At 47.9% G+C, this 15,843-nt stretch overlaps 1 protein-coding gene across 3 annotated transcripts in view; it reads right to left on the minus strand.

Moving 5' to 3' along the window:
- Nucleotides 1–6,781, minus strand: part of CENPU (centromere protein U) — a 30,855-nt gene extending 24,074 nt beyond the window's left edge. For all 3 annotated transcript variants that reach the window (XM_024759918.1, XM_024759917.1, XM_024759920.1), the window contains exons 1-3: nt 5,672–6,781; nt 2,804–2,852; nt 938–1,055 (exon numbers count right to left, since the gene is read on the minus strand). In XM_024759918.1, the coding sequence (XP_024615686.1) occupies nt 938–1,055; nt 2,804–2,852; nt 5,672–5,703 (199 nt within the window). In that variant the 5' untranslated portion in view covers nt 5,704–6,781. The remainder of the gene's footprint in view (nt 1–937; nt 1,056–2,803; nt 2,853–5,671) is intronic.
- Between the last annotated feature and the right edge of the window lie 9,062 nt (nt 6,782–15,843).

The following is a 15,843-nucleotide window of genomic DNA, read 5'->3' on the forward strand; positions in this document are numbered from 1 at the left end:
AATAGGGAGTGATTACTCCTGGGCATGGAGTTTCTTTCTGGGGTGATTAAAACGTTCTGGAATAGAAAATGGTGATGGTTGTACAATTTTGTGACTATACTAAAAGTGAATTGAATTGTACACTTTAAAAGGGTGAATTTTATGGCAAGTGAATTACATCTCAATTTTTTAAATTATGATTTATTTTAGATGAGTAGTTAAAACATTTTTATCAAGTCATAATAAAAGGGGTATTCTGGTAATGATTACTTTTCACCCTACAAAATGTACAATATTTTCTTTTATTAACAAAAATTAGACTAGAAATATTAGATGCCAAATTAAAAATACGTGAGAAGTTGTATGTTTTGAAAATTCCCTTAAAACTTATTCTGGCAAAAAATGTCTGATTACTGCTGTTTTAGATGTGGGCGCACATGGCACATTCTGTATCATTTCTGGCCTCTAGAGTGGCCAGTGACACACTGACAGAAGCTGTCCTGTCTGGACAACTCACACACCCCTGGTCAGCAGGTACCAGTCCTGTCTTCCTAACACTCCAAGGAACACAGGTGAAGCTCTCCTGAAGCATCCTCTGCTCCTTCCTAAATTAAAGCCCCTTACCGAATGACTGCTGGAGGTATGAAGTGAGAAATATATTTTATATTCCTCTTGTTATAAAGGTCTACAACAGGTGTCCTAATGTGGCTGACTTGTTGACAAATGCTACTAGAAGAGCTCCACTTTGACAACACTTAACAGAGTTCTTAGTTCCAATGTACCTAGAAGTGAGAAAAATTAATTCAAATTCCCAAATACTCCCCAGAACATTGTATTCATGTGCAGACAACCTCGCTTTTGTATTTGAAGGCATTTGTATACTTTTATTAGTAACTAGCCTAAACGCTGTTGCTTGAACCACTTTAAAGATTTTAGGATAAAGATTTAAAATACTAACCAAAGGTTTCATAGGGTTCTTCATCTTTCTCATTTTCTCCCAGCCTGCCGATGCTTGAGATCCCAGAATTATCAGGAAAATCAAATACATCGGTAGGCTTGTGCTTTTGGCCAGCTTCCTAAAAGTGAATAAAGTTCAAAGTCATTGAATTGGCCCTCCCAAAATGAACACTACAAAGCTGATTTACGTGGCAAGGATCCTCCCGCTATCACCGCTGCCTAAGAAGTGAGCCTTCACGCTCTTGCGGGGCAGAGGCTCTTCTGATCATCTGAGGCAGGGGTTGGGAAGCTTTTCTATGAAGGACCAGGGCGTAAGCACAGCTGACCACTGAACAACGCAGGGCGCAGCGGCGCCCACCCTCCGCGCAGCCGAAAACCCCCGTGTGACTTTGCAGTCGGCCCTCCCAATACGGGTTCCACACCTGCCGTTTCAACTGCAGATGGTGTAGCACCTACTACTGAAAATAATCCGGGTAGAAGTGGACCCTCCCAGTTCAAGGGTCACCTGTATATTAGACTTTGCGGGCCGTGGGGACTGGTGCCACTACACAGCGCAGCCGTCGCACTGTGAAAGCAGACAGTGGCAACGCAGAAAGCAGCAGCACGGCTGGGCTGCAATCCAGCTTTGTGTGTGGATACTGAAATTTGACTTTCATATTTTCACATGGCATGAGACACTCTTGACTTTGCTTCAGTCATTTAAAAAATATAAAAACCACCCTTAGCTCGCAGGGCTTTACAAAACCAGCAGGCAGGCTAGATCCGGCCCACAGGCCACAGCCTGCCAACTCCTGAGCCCGTGTGGGCCTCGCCCCAGACACATGCCCATGAAAGTTCCTAAACACAGAGGTTAAAAACTCCTGATTGCAGGAGAGAGACGAGGGCTTACAGGGCAATATACTAATAAGCCCCAGAAAGACTGCCTCTCAAATCCCAATGAAAGACAACATACAGAAAATGGAGAAACATCCACAGTAGCTCTGGAAAATGTGGAGGGCTGCGATTAACAGACAGGGAAATATGAGAAATCCTGGAAGATATACAGGAGATGGAATAAAACAGACACTACCACTCACAGACCCTCAAGGAAAAATGTTTCACAGAGTGTGTGTGGGTAGAACGAAGGCCAAAGAGGAGGTGACACCCTCCATCCTCCCCAAGCAGATGGGCCCGTGTAAGGCAGCTGCCTTCCCGAGGAGGGAAGAGGACCGGAAAGCTGAAGAAACCCTTCCAGAGAGGAAAAGGGCCCCCTCCAAACGGGGAGGGAGTTAGGGGAGCAGAGGGGAGAGACCGTGCAAAAGAGAAAACCAGGGGAAGTGCACAGAGCAGGGAGAGCTCCCGACGCCCAGGCACCCCCAAGCAGGCACTATCAGAGGTCGTTCATGTGAATTTCCAAGGCCAGTTGGACAAGCCACTGGAAAATACTCTGAAGTGAGCTAGCCAGAGGGTTAAACAAATGCACCTGCCTTCCACAGACATTTACTCTTAGACTCCACCCTGAAGTAAAAATACCATGCGAATGTGAAACTAAATGGAATATTATGAAATCAAACTGTGGAAAACTGTGACAACATGGAGAAATGGCTACAAGTGACAAAAGCAAAACACAGAACATTGTACAATTGTTCAACGATGTCCATTATCCAAATGAAAATGAAACCAGCCTAGGCCCAGAAAAAGATTCAAAATGTTAGCAATGGCCATTTTCTCCATTATACTGGAAAGAGTAGGAGGAAAAGGAATATGCTTTTTCACAAGAAAACACTGAGCTTACCAAGTCTACGAAACTCTGAGTCTCCTATAAAACGTTATTCTGTATTGTCAATTACGAGAAAAATTATATTAAAATATAAAAAAGATAACTTACATCTTTCGTGGAATATGTTCTTCCTACAGTGTTCTTTGAATATCTCGTACTAGGAAACAGCAAACACACACACAAGAGTTAGGAAATACTTAAAAATAACTTGGGGAAACACCAGAATTACACCTCATCCAAGCATTTTCTTTCCAAATCACATTCCTCGTTAGCTGCACTAACGACGTGCGCATGATGAAATTCAGGTAATGGCAACAAAATCCTTTTAGAAAGTAGAACCCGTGTCTCACACTGAGTTAAACTTTTTATAGGGCGACTCATAACACCTACGTATAAGTAGCATAGCTCTGCCCTCAGGGACACAGAAAACTAACGCTGTCGTCATCCTTGTCCCTCAAGTCGCAGTCAACAGCAATGGCTGGTGTTCTGCAGCAACGAGCAAAAGAGCTCTCTCTCTCAGGCACCGGACCCCCGTTCCATCCGTGCCTGGCTCTCTTACACACATTTTCTCATTTAGCTCTGAAACAGTCCTCAAGGTAGAAGTGAATCCCACGTTCCAGATGTGTATTTGCCCAAAGCCACACGCCGCCAGGAAGGAGGGAAGCCTGCGTTAGCATCTGCATCAGTTCAAACCCAGAGCTGCCCTCTTTCCGCCCTTCAGGCTCCCTCCAGTGGGCATTGGGATAAAAGGATAAAGTTGCGTACCTTCAACGGAGCTTAAAGTAAACAAGATATGACAATAGTGACCAGAAGAAAAAGTGGAAATATGAAAGGCAGGAAATAATCCCGCCAGGAACTATGCTTTGAGTATCCTCTGTGGTCCAGGCATGGTGCCAGGGCTGGGGGGATGCCCTACACCACCACGCACAGGCCCTGACTTTCAAAAGTGCTCTGCAGACACCCATTAGCGGAGAGCAAAGTCCGTTTAGTGTCTGAACGAGTATTTCTTTGTGGAACAAATATTTATTTGATATAATTCCAAACTTAGAGAAAAACTGAGACTACTCTAAGAAACTTCTGTATACCCTTTACCTGCTTCACCAACTGTTTACATTTTGTCTCACCTGCTTCCTGTGTGTCTGTGTATGGTAAACTGGGGACACTGCAGTGTGTCTTTCCTAAGAGGGTGTTACCTTGTGTAGTCACAGTACAACTTCCGAATCAGGAAATTTAACACTGACATCATTATCTAATCTACAGTCCATATCCAAGTTTCATCAACTGCCCCATCATGTCCTTTAAGGTTTTCCCCAGCATTTAAAAAAAAAAAATACAATATAAAACATACAATTTCTTAAACCTTTGGTTTTATTATGTGTGTGCGTACATGCACGTCTGTGTACCCATTGTGATGTAAAACATCATTACTGTGAATTACAGTAAAAAAAAAAAAAAAGTTGGAAAACTGTTAGAGCAGTGGTTCTCAATCCTCAGGTATAGAATCACCTGGAGGGCTGGTAAAAACAAGACTACTTGGCCCCACCTCCAGAGCTGCTGATTCAGGAAACCTGGGGTGGCCACTGGGAGTCTGCATGTCCAACAAGTTCCCAGTGGAACCACATTTGAAAACCACGGCTCTATTTGATTCTCAGACCCAAAAAACAAGGTAGAGCAGATACTAGTTTTACGGCCTTTACGATTCTGGGGTTCAGAAAAGTTAAGTGACATCAGTGGTCACACAGCCAAGTGATAGGACGAGAAACCAGATCATACAACTTCTTAACCCACTCTTTCCACCCTTTCTTGCCTTGTCTGTGCTCAAAAAAGCGGTCAAGTTCCCTCCTCACCTTAGGCTAGGAGCAAGATGAGGCTCCCAAAAGATGGAAACCTCGGTGATAACACACGTAAAATATTTTGGTGTATGCGCATTAGTGCGTTTCAGGGGGAGGGATAAACAGATTTCAGGAGTCTCAAAGGCAAAAATGTTAATATGTACGTGTATACGTGTGTGGGGGGAGGAGGGAGGGAGGGAGGGAGAGAGAAAGAGAAAAAACCCCACTGGCCTATCAGATAAAGTTTCACTCGTCTGCTGAGTTTCAGGCCCCTTATTCTTTCCCAACCCTCCTCCCCACTGGCCACGGGAGCCTAGTCTCGTTTACTTAACTGCCCTGCTTCGTCCTGCTCCAGCCTGGCCCCTACGCTGTTTGGCTGCCTACACCCTCACCCGCATCTACAAATGCACCTTCTCCAGGCCGCCTTCCCACGGCCCAGGTGGAACTCCTAAGGCCTTGAGTACCAGCCGGAGCGCGAAGCACGCCGAGGCCTCTCCAACCAGGACAACACAGGGCCTTGGATGCACACCAGACGCCGCCAGCGAGACACGTGCCCATGAGTCCATAAAGAATAACATTTTAGAGAGCAGTTTTGTAACCTATTTTAAAATGCAAGCCCTTTTTGATTAAAAAAAAAAAAAAGCTTGACTCATCCCGGCTGAACGCCCTCTTTAAGAAAAACAAGCGGCAGCTGGGGCCCCCGCGGCGGGAGATTTAGTTCAGCTTTACAGTCTGTGGTTTGTGTTACAAAAACAAGCAGGGTCTTGAAAATAAGAATACTGACTACCAGCCAGAGTGTAAGCGTCACTAGAACGTAATGTCTGGCAAGTAGTAGACACTCATTATTTGTTAGTTTCAAAATATTTGGAGTCTACTTTAGGCTACACTCACCCACACAAAGTAATGCTGACACTAGCCAACGTTCTCTCCTCCCCGCCGGCCACGGTTTTAAACTGACTCCTTTAAACCTCACCGTAATCCTTCCAAGGTGGGAATATTATTATTCCCATTTTACCGACGGGGAAACCAAGGCCCTGAGAGGTTAGTCACTAGGACAAGTTGCACAGTGGCAGAGCCAGGGAGCACGAACAGCTCCGAGAGGCCTAACCCCCAGCCCGGCGCCCCGAGACGCCACAGCACTTACCCCGAGCGCCGCACTTGCCGCGGCGCGGCCATCTCAGCCTACCGTTCACTGCGCGGGCGCAGCTCCCGAAGTTCCCGCCAAACCCCGCGCTGCTTCCAGCGGCCAATCCGGGCAGAGCACGCGGGCACGCCCCCTCCCGAGCTTGCTTCCTACAGGGCCAGGGCTCCTCCCCGTCCTAGAGCGCGAGAGAAAACTCGGCCTGGCACAGCGCGAAAGCGGAGCTGGAGTTTACGCCTTACAAGCAGTTCCTGACGGGTCCACGAGACGCCAAAGGTTTCCCGGGTTTTCCCTCACCCCACGTCCGCCGCGCACGTTTTCCGCGCTCCTGAGCCGCCAGAACGCCCCAGGGGGCGAGGAAGGGGAGGAGCGAGTGCCGGAAAGTCGGAGAGCGCTCTCCCGCGAGGGGTAGATCCAAAGCCAGGGCGGGGCGCGCTGGGTGCTTAGGAGCCTGCGCAGTTGTCTAGTGTAATGCATTGGAAATAGGCTTTGACCTTTACCCTGCTGCTGCCCTGAAGCAGTGGTGTGAGCTTGGCTTATTATTTCTACCCCAGTTTCTTCATTCGTAAATGGGGAGGGCCCCTTTTAATATTCTCTGATTCTTTGCTTTGTGTTTAAAAATGTACTATCCTGCAAAAGAATGATGTTGGACCTTTATCACACCATAAATAAAAATGAACTTAAAATGGATCAAAGACCTAATTGTAAGAGCTAAAACTCTTAGAAGAAAACATAGGGCAAAAGCTTCACGACATTGGACTTGGCAATGATTTCTTGGATGTGACAGCCAAAAGCACAGTTTGGGATGATGAAAAAGTTCTAGGTGGTTAATGGTGGATGGTTGCAAAGCAGTGTGAATTACATAAGTAACTACACTAAGTTGTACAGTTAAAAATGGTTAAAATGCTGAACTTTATGTTATGTACAGTTACCACAATAAAAATTATTATATTTCATGCGTACTAAAGAATATAACATATATAACGTAAAGATAAAAAGGAGCACCTATGTGCTCACCACTGGGTTAGGAAAGTAATAACGGTCATTCCTTCCACAGATAACCACTCTTCTGATTTTGTGTTTCTCATTCCCATGTTTTTCTACCTTGATATATCCCTAAATGATGTATTAATTATTGTATGTTTTGTTTTGTTTTTTTGCGGTACATGGGCCTCTCACTGTTGTGGCCTCTCCCGTGGCAGAGCACAGGCTCCGGATGCGCAAGCCCCGCGGCATGTGGGATCTTCCCGCACCGGGGCACGAACCTGTGTCCCCTGCATCGGCAGGCGGACTCTCAACCACTGCGCCACCAGGGAAGCCTTACTGTATGTTTTCAAACTTTATATAAATGATATTTGGTATGTATTTTGGAAGTGCTGTTTCTTCCTCATGATTTTTAGGTTTTATCCACATTGATGCATGTAGCTGTCATTTATTCATTTTCACTGTCTTTGGAAGGCATTAAGTAAATACACCACATTTTATTAATCCATTCTCCCGTGTATGGAAACATCAGTTGTTTTCAGTCATTTTGCTGTTTGTCACCAGCAATGCCATGCTAAACATTCCTGTAAGTGTCTTGCAGGGCACATATCTAAGAGACAAGGATAGACTCAGTAGTACTGTTCCTGCCTCATGGGATAAAGACATTTTCAGCTTTATGTGAGAATGCCAAGTTCTACGCACCGTTTTACAGACTGTACAATTTACAGCCCCATCAGCAGTGTATAAAAGCCCTATTGGCTCCACACACTTGTCAATACTTAGAATTTTCAAGACTTAAATATTTTCCCCTGACTAGCAAGTTGAAATGGTACCCTATTGTGTTTTTGATTTGCATTTCCCTTAAGTTGATCATCTCTTCCTTGTTTATAGGTCCTTCCTGATTCCTCTTCAGTGAAATACCTGTTCACCCCATCCAGGAATCATTAGGAAAATTGCCACGGAAGAGTAAATCACCTGTGAGGATTTGAAGGTAGTTCCCCCTCTGATGCATAGAAATAGGGTTCCTGGAATCACTGAAAGTTGTCACCGGTAAGAGTGTGGAAATATAGCTCCATTTCCCAGGAAAGGGGTTACAGTCAAACCTTTTGTGCTTGTACTTCTTGTCTTTCTGTTAAGACAAGAAGAGGTTCAGCACCCTGGATGGAAGTAAAATCTCAGCCCAAGTAGGTTTAAATGATAAAGGAATTTATGAGCTCGTGTCCTTGAAAAGTCCAGCGGTAGGATGGCTGTCCAGCTCAATTGGATCTAGAGGCTGGAGAAGCCATCAGGGCTCTGAATCCATTTCCCTGCTCTTCTTGGACCTCAGCTTTTTCCTCAGCCTGGGTCCTGCCATCATCATCCCCATCCCCATCATCATTGCCTGGACTTACTGAGCATTTACCATGATCCAGGCATCATTCCAAGTGTTTAGTATAATGAAGCCATTTAACCCTCTCAATAACCCTCTGTGGTAGGCGCCAGAATCCCACTGTGCATATGGGGAAACTAAGGAGCAGCCCCACAGGAGGTAAGTGACTGGCTGCACAAGATCTGAGGATTCTGGCCCAGAGCCTGCACCTGGCGCTCTTCCAAGTCTCCCATGGGAATTCCACCCTTCAGAGAAAGAGAGCAGCTATGTCCCAGCACTCCTTCTCTAGGAAAAGGCCTGAGATTTACTCTAACTGGACCAGCTTTCGTGACATGCCTACCTGTATTTGTCAGGGTCCCAGAGAGCTAGAACTAATAGGACGTGCCACTGGGGTTGTGAAGAAGTAGGGACAGTGCTCAGGACGGGGCGGATGGGGGCAGAAAACACAGGAGTGGAGCCAGCGGGTCTGGAGCCTCGGGGGAACCCGGAGCGGCACGGGGAAGCTCAGAGAGACTGCAGGACCTACGAGGCGGGTCGTTAAGTTATGGAACATACTTTCATGTTTGGGAAATGAAAAAAAAAAAAAAAAACTACTGCTTTTATAATACAAATATAGAAAATAAAGAACTACAAGACATCCTGGATCCTTGGGGTAAACTGAATGGTTAGGTATGGACACTTCCCTGCGGAAATATATCTTCCCTGTGGAGTAGGTTGATCTATATATTAGTTCTATATTTTGGAATTATTAGCTTGATGTTTAATGAAAATATAAATGAGAATATTATTATTTATCTTATAGGATTACCATGAAGATAAGAGATAAAGAATCTGGGGCTTCCCTGATGGCACAGTGGTTGAGAGTCCGCCTGCCGATGCAGGGGACACGGGTTCGTGCCCTGGTCCGGGAAGATCCCACATGCCGCGGAGTGGCTGGGCCCGTGAGCCATGTCCACTGGGCCTGTGCGTCTGGAGCCTGTGCTCCGCAACGGGAGAGGCCACAACAGTGAGAGGCCCGCGTACCGCAAAAAAAAAAAAAAAAAAAAAAAAAAAAGAGATAAAGAATCTGGAGGTTCCTAGACAGATAGAAGGGCTTATCATTTCTTTCTGTGCCTCTTTGCTTTTTTTTCTAGCGAGCTCTTTCTGTTACATGTTCTGTTCAGCGCTGTGTCCACTAGGGGGCAGAGGAAGAATGGGCTGGAGATTGGAAAAGGTAACCAGAGACCATAGCTACTTACCCATGTTCAGACATTGTCAATAATGTTTACCGTCAGTTCAAAGTGGGTTCAAGATTAATAGGACTAGACATCTTACCTGCCTTTGCTCAACTCATTTTCCCCTTCATGTGCAGAATCTTCTTCCATAATTTATCAAATCCATTCCTGTAAGTTTCCCTTAAGGCAAAGAGTGTAATTTTCTATCGTGGGAAAGAAAATCATTTATTTCTTCAATTTTCCGACTTTCTTTTGTAACTTCTTACAGCACCTGCGAATTACTGGGTACACAGTTATAACCCACTAAACTTGGCAGTTCTCATTGGGAAGAAACTAAAGTCGTTATCTGTTTCAAACAGACCAATGGCTTGACATCTACAACTACAACACTGCAAAACAAACTTGAAACATCCCAGGAGGGCGAGCCGGGGGGGCCAGGAGGAAAGAGACCTTCCCTTGGATGCCCCCTTTTAAGAAAAAGGGGAAATAAAAATTCAGAAAGGAAGTACTATTCGGTGTCTTTTAAGTTGGAGGGCAGAAAGATTTTTCCATCGGAGCAAACTGCAATGACATTAGCTCCCTCCCCAGGTCATGTGTTTTCCAACACTGCCCTGGCTCTGATACCCGGCTAGTAAACTTGTTTGCTCTGTAACTAATGTTCTACTTTTTCCAGACCTAATTGGCACTTCTCCTACCCAAGTTGAGATCACATGGCTAAGTAGGTCGGATCACTACATCCTGACGATGCTGTGTCTCATGTTTCAGATTCCGTTCCCAGCTCCCTGCAGGACTCAGGGGGTCTGGTGCAGGAACCCTGGCAAGAACATTCTAGCAAAATCCAGGATTTCACTAGCTAAAAAAACCCGACTTCCAATCTGTGAAGGGAATAACTTTATAACTTGTACAAGGATCAAAGGAGCACATAAGCGGAGAAAGAGAAAAGAAAATGGAAGAACACCTCAAAGAAAAAGATTTTCTTAAGGAAAAAAGGGACATAAAATTTCTACAGTAGAAACTTGTCTCCATGATTCACTTTCAACCTCTGGTCAGAAAAGAACTTTCTGGAAAAAGTTTTCATCCTTGTGATGACCTTGCTCACTCGGACATGACTTTCGGGTGGCCTGAGGACACACACAGTTGTGAGGCTGACCTTGTTCAGAACGTTCCCGGCAAGCAGGGTCCTTTCCTCAGGGATCCTTTCTGCTCAGCGAGCAGGGAGGAGGGGGCAGTGGAAGAGCCAGGGACACTTCAGACAAGCTCAGGTCAGACAGGCTTCCCTCTAACCCCAGGTGACACAAAAATCTTCTTCCTAGAGCCTTCTGTAGGAGGAAACGGCTCCCCCCGCCCTCTGGCTGCCACCCTGTACCTCATGATCTAGCTCACTCACCCCGTTGACCTTGTGCCCTGGCATAAAAAGATCGTTATCACCCTACCCCTCCACCTCACACCACTGCCAGCCACAAACATGCTCGACAACTTGTTTCTTGGGCTTGGAGAATCGGAGAAGGCTTCCTAGAGGAAGTGACACCTATAATCTCACTGAAATAAAGGACAGGAGCCAGCCACGGGGGGGAGTAAGAGAGTGCTCGAGGCAGGGTACATGTGCAAAGGCCCAGGGGCGAGTGAGAGCATCATGCATTCTGGGAGCTAGAATGAGCCCCATATGGTTGAACGAGTCAAGGAGGTGGCCAGAGATGAGGCAGGGGCCCTCCAGTTCCTTGCCCCTCAAAGTGCAATGCACAGGCCAGCAGCGCTGGCTTCAGCCGGGAGCTTATTAGAAATGCAGAAGTTCAGGCCCGATTCCAGATTTACTCTCCCCCAGGGGATCTGATGCGCCATCACATTTGCCAAGCCTTCCTCTAAGTACATTCAGCAGTTCAGGCTTGAGAGCAATGGCAACATCGACATGATTAAGCAGGTGAATCACATGATTAAGACACATGACTTAGAGAAATCATTCTTGCTGCGAAGTGGAGGGAAAGTGGAGGCCAAAATCGAAGGCAAGGAGGCGGAGTAAGAGGCTGGCGCCGTTGTCCTGGCAGGAGACGGCGGCCGCCCTGCTTGGGTGGGAGGACTAAGGGATGCAGGGAACTGGGTGGATCTGATGCACAGCTGGGGACGCAGCAGCAGGGGCAGTGGCCGAGCTGCCTGGGGCTGCCCTGGAGTTTCTCCCAAACGCAGGGCCTGGTGACAGCTCCGCCCAGGCAGGGCCGGGCAGCCGGCAGGAGCCCACGGGGTAGGGGCAGCAGTGTCGTGGGTGCGGGGAAGCAATAGACTCGAAAACAAGAGTCCCTCTGTGTCTGCGCACGTGGCCCGACGCAGCACGTGAGCTAACTGGTTCCGCACCCGTGCCAGGAATGTCACAGCCGAGCAGGGACTCCAGCGCCCCTGGGCAGCACTGCTGTCGCGCCCGTGATTCACCCTCCAGCTCAGCAAGCCCCGTGCAAAGCAGGAAGCCTGCTCAGGGTTCTTGGGGGAAAATCCAGCAGCCTTCGTATTTAGCAAGGACGATTTGTGTTAGAGAAATGTGACAGCCCAAACAGTCCCCTCCCTAAAAATCTCAGCAAAAGAAAGTGGCTAAGAACTTACATGCAAAATACATTTGTGGAAAAAAACCCTGCTTCCAAGGCAAGAGCAGAATCTGTCTGTACCTGAAGAATGGTGCCAAGAAGCAGAATTCACCCAGCAAGACTGCGACCATTCGAGCAAATCAACAGCAAAGGAGTTAAAAGTCAAAAGGAAAATTCTAGATTTCTTTTTATGCCAAATGTATGGATAATAAGGAAGGTGGGTCAGTCTTCCAATTCCTCTTGCTGGGTGAAGGGGTGAGATCAAGATGAACACAGGTCTGAGCACCCACTGTGGGATACAGGAGTGAAAGGCGGCTGGGCAAGGGGGTGGGTGGAGGCGGGCTTGCTCTGCTCAGAGAGGACACAGAAGCTCATCCTCAGTGCTGTGAGCCACAGGAGAGTCCCCTTCAGTCACACACACAGCCGTGGCCACCATCCGAAATAACCGCGGAGGGGGTGGAGGCTGGAGGATGGGAGGGATGCTCGGGGCCTGACTGGCTAACAGATCCATCCCTCACCTGTCACGGTGCTGCCAGAGCCTTCTGCCCTCTGTCCACCTGCTCTGCCCAGCAGTTGGGGACAGACGGGCAGCTTCTCTTCTGCTGCCGTGAAAAGCAACAATCACTGGGAATATGGATGAAACACAAAAAGGAAGGTCCAGAGTCCCTGGCATTCACCCTGCCCCTCCTCATATTCGGACTCAAAGTGCACTGGAGACTGTAACTGCACCCGAGGCGCTAATTAAGAAAACTCATCCAACATGACGACTGGGCCCCTGAGACGCTCAGGGCAGTGGGCATCACGCCATGCAGGGGGAGGGTCAGGAGGGAGGTGGCCTAGACACAGAGAGGCCCTGGAGTCAGAAAATCCGGTTCAGCCACTTACTAGGACAAGTCAGCGGATCTCTCCAAGCCTCAGTTTTCTCACGCATAACAAGGAGGTGATACTTCAATGAAAAAAAAAAAAAGAAGAGGAAATATTCAGATAGGAGCTCCCTAATTGTTCTGCGTCAATCACCTTGGATCTACCTGTATCTACCCCCGCATTCCCTAGCCCCCTTCCTGTTGCAATGCAAGAATCATCCTATTGAAATATCCCACCGATCTCAGCACTTGACTGTGGGCTGTAACCCCTCCCGCTCTCGGGACAGCCTTGTTCTCCCCTAGTTTCTGCATCATTTTCTGGGATGATAGGTCATCATCATCACATCACATCATAACGCTCTGTATCTCTCATCTTCAAAACCACCACCACCAGCAAAGAAGAGCCAACCTCTCCACCTCCCCTTCTTCTCCAGTTACCATCCATCCACTCATCTGACTTCCTTCACGGCAAAACTTCAGGACAGAGCTGTCCATCCTTCTTCCTGGCTCCCTAGGAGTTCAGGCCTCAGCCCACTCCAGCAGGCTGCTGGCTTCCCCACTCTGCTGGACACTCATTGCCAAGGTGGATGCCATTCCCTGCTACAGCAGCACACCACGTAATTGGCCCGCCCCTCCCTCCCTTTCTGAAACACTTTGCCCTCTGGGCTTCAGGGATGCCACGCGCTTGGTTCCTACCTTCCTCATGGCAGGTGACTCTCAACCCCCGTTGCTGGCTCTTTCATCAACGCCCCACTGTGGAGGTCCCCAGGGCTCCGTGTGGGGCCGCCTCGATTTCCTATCCAGGTTTCCCGGTCCCCAGGTTGCCTGATAAAGCCCCTCAGCCTGAAATACCTTTCCTGTGCTGCAGACTTTGCAATCTGTTGTCTCCTGACTCGTCTTCTGAGGCAGTGGCCCCCAACCTTTTTGGCACCAGGGACCGGTGTCCTGGAAGCCGATTTTTCCATGGACCGGATCCCTAACAGGCTGCGGACTGGTGCCGGGGCTTGGGGACCCCTATTCCGAGGTGCAGACTTGTATCTATCTTTACGTGGTTGTCCAGCAGGAACCTCAGATGGAAATTGCCCAAACCCAACCTCTTGATTCCCTTCCCAAAACCAACGCCCCGGGGTCTTCCCGTCTCGGTAGGTAGGGCTCCACCATCCACCCAACCGTGCTCACCCCCGAACCCTCCCTTTTCCTGATTCCCCACGTGACGGGTCCCACCTCCAGCTGCTTTCGACTGTCTTCTATCTCCACTGCCACCAACCTGGTTCAGGCTGCCTTACACTAAGCCTGTCCTGACTAGGTTTCCGTGCTTCTCCTCTGATCCCTCTGCAGCCACCAGGAGGGGTTCATTCAGGGAGTGAACTCCTTGTCTCAAAACCCTTCACTGGTTTCCTCCTGAGAAAAATCCAGGTTCCATTCTGGGCTGCAAGGCCTGGTAACCGGCCCTCCTTCTTCTCTAACTGCTTTCGGTTCCACTCTTTCCTGTGCTTGCGATGCCGCAGCAGCCACGCTGGCTTCCTTTCAGGGCCTGGACTAGCGTGAGCTCTTTCTCGCCTCAAGGCCTTTGCACTCACTGCTTCTGCTATTTGAAACCTTTCTCCAAAGCTTTGCAAGGCTGGTTCCTCCTCATTCTTCAGGTGATCACCTCAAGTGTCACCTCCTCAAAGAGACCTTCTCTGACCCCAACACTTAAAATAGGCCCTTGTGGCCCCTCGCCAAGACTCTACGCGTTGTTTTCAAGGCACCCATTGCAATCTGAAGTTGTTCATTTGCTTTCCTGTTTACTGTCCATCTCTCTCGGCTAGAGAGTCAGCTGCCCCAGGGCAAGGATCTTGTCTGCTGTGCTCATGGCTGCGTCCCCATAGCACAGAACTGTGTCTGGCACTTAGCTGATGTTAGACGCAGAAGTCTGGGTGGGTCACCCGCCTCACAGGGGTTTTGTGAGCATTAAATGAGAACATAAGTCAGAGTCCAGAATGCTAACCATCACACCATGTAACCCCTCTGAGAAGTTAAGAGCGCAGCATAGCTCACCACCCGGAGCGAGCCCACAGCCCCTTACAGCTGTTACTACCTCCGTAGCTGATGATTCCTAGGACGTCCAAGGGACCTCATGAACATGCCACAGGTCTGTGACCCAGCTCTACACTTACTTTCCTCCTGAAATAGAGCGGCAGGTTCTACCTAACTTTTGGTCCTTGATGGATTTGGGGTTTTCCAACATCACAGAGAGCAACCATATTTAATTTTTGATGACCCATGAACCAGAATAAAACTGGGAAGTGGTACTAGCCTCTGCTATGACAAAGAACAATCATTAGGTAGGAATCAAAACCGTTTGGACCAAAGCTTAGAGGCATAACTGCTGGCACCAAGAAACAATCCAATGACACGTTTTGTCAGGAGGTTACTGGCGCAGGCAGACAAGAAACCTCCACGGCGTGAGGTTGAAAGCTCAGGGTCCAGAGGCAGACTGCCCAGCTCCAACTCTGTTCAGTGTATGACCCTGACCCAAGTCGTGTGCTTCAGTTTCCTCACTGTATGATGGGGACACCAGGGGCATTTGGCTCAGAGGGTTGCAAACATGAAAAGGTCACCTGTGTAAGATGCTCAGAAGAGTGCCTGGTACGTGGCAACACTCAACACATTTTAGTTCTTCTTCTTTTTCTTCTTACTCCAAGTAATCTAAAAAGCAGAAGTGAGGCAAAAATACTTTAACTACCAAATGCCAGATATACTTAAAAACAAACTTTTGCTGAGTTTAGACACAGAGTGAGGGTGTGTCAGAGCTGGACCTGCGGGGAGGGCAAGGTGAACTCTCAGGGCAGCAGGGTCACTGCTGCCGGATTGAGACAGAGACCCCTGGGCTTGAGGTGTGGTTTTGATTTGGGGGATGGAGTGCTACTGTATATAGTACACCATGAAAGTTAAGAATTGGAAACAGTGTTTAGGGGTTAATACCCAGAATATATAAAGAACTACTACTGCTCGATAGCAAAAACCAATTTTTAAAATGGGCAAAGGACACATCTCCAAGGAAGATACACAAGTGACCAATAAGCACACGAAAGGATGCTCGATCTCATCAGCGTTAGGGAAATGCAAATCTAAACCACAAGGGATACCACTTCACACCCATTAGGATGGGCGTTATCAAAAAAAAAAAAAA

Source organism: Neophocaena asiaeorientalis, unplaced genomic scaffold, assembly GCF_003031525.2.
Source record: "Neophocaena asiaeorientalis asiaeorientalis breed wild unplaced genomic scaffold, Neophocaena_asiaeorientalis_V1.1 scaffold521, whole genome shotgun sequence".
In the NCBI taxonomy this organism is placed as follows: Eukaryota; Metazoa; Chordata; class Mammalia; order Artiodactyla; family Phocoenidae; genus Neophocaena; species Neophocaena asiaeorientalis.